Raw genomic sequence first — 896 nt, 5'->3', positions numbered from 1 at the left:
ATTATTTGATGCATGAACAAAACAATTAGTATGCAAATTATATAATTTATATTAAAAAACATTTTTTAAGGTGCTTCTGGACTTATACAGACTACTATCTCAAATAACACTCCGTCAGAGGAAACATTTAGTACGTAACTAATCTAATTCTTTTCTTTGACGTTGTAGAATAATGTAGAGGAATATTGATAATTATGTACATTGCTTTTATAGATAATATGAATGTGTCATTTTCTGAAGAAAGACAAACAGAAGAGGAAATAGAAGAAGAATCGATAGAAAATAAAGAAAGTAAGGAAATTTTACAATATAAATTTAAATCATATTTGTTATGAATACGTTATCTCTATTTTTTCTTTTATATACTCTTTGTCGTAATGATTTATATTACAGATTTCAGATGGTCTCATGAGGCAATAATGCTTTTATTTGAAGAGTATAGACAACGAGAATCTTCCATGTCTTCAGGTAAAATCAGTCATAAGAAAGCATGGGATGAAATTGCGGCAACCATGCACGCCAAGGGATATAATGTCTCTGGTAGACAATGCATGACGAGAATAAATACAATGAAACGTACATATAAGACAATTAAAGATCATAACGCAAAATCTGGTAATAACACGCGCACATGGAAATATTATGAAGTAAGTACTACTTTAATTAACATAACATTATGTAACTTCTTCCCTCTTACACTTTCACAATTAGTATTATACAATATTAATTACTTAGATTATGGAAAACCTTCTTAGAGAAAAACCTTATATGGCACCATTGGCAACTATTTCGTCAACTGGATGTGTAACATTAAAAGAAAGATCAATATCTCCAAGCAATAGCAGTTGCAGTTCTACTTGTTCACCCAACATAATTTCTCGTAAATAACTGTTAGT

General features: G+C 29.6%; 1 protein-coding gene across 1 annotated transcript; it reads left to right on the top strand.

The window, feature by feature from the left end:
- Window positions 1-218: 218 nt before the first annotated feature.
- Window positions 219-880, top strand: LOC108771260 (uncharacterized; the record flags this gene model as incomplete). Its single annotated transcript, XM_018548815.1, has 3 exons — window positions 219-291; window positions 394-647; window positions 736-880. Coding segments are annotated over exons 1-3 (472 nt in total), but the record flags the coding sequence as incomplete, so codon positions are not given.
- Window positions 881-896: the final 16 nt, after the last annotated feature.

Source organism: Cyphomyrmex costatus, unplaced genomic scaffold, assembly GCF_001594065.2.
Source record: "Cyphomyrmex costatus isolate MS0001 unplaced genomic scaffold, Ccosl1.0 C2307353, whole genome shotgun sequence".
NCBI classification, from domain to species: Eukaryota; Metazoa; Arthropoda; class Insecta; order Hymenoptera; family Formicidae; genus Cyphomyrmex; species Cyphomyrmex costatus.
The sequence above is the reverse complement of the archived record's forward strand: the minus strand, read 5'-3'. Positions and strand labels throughout refer to the sequence as shown.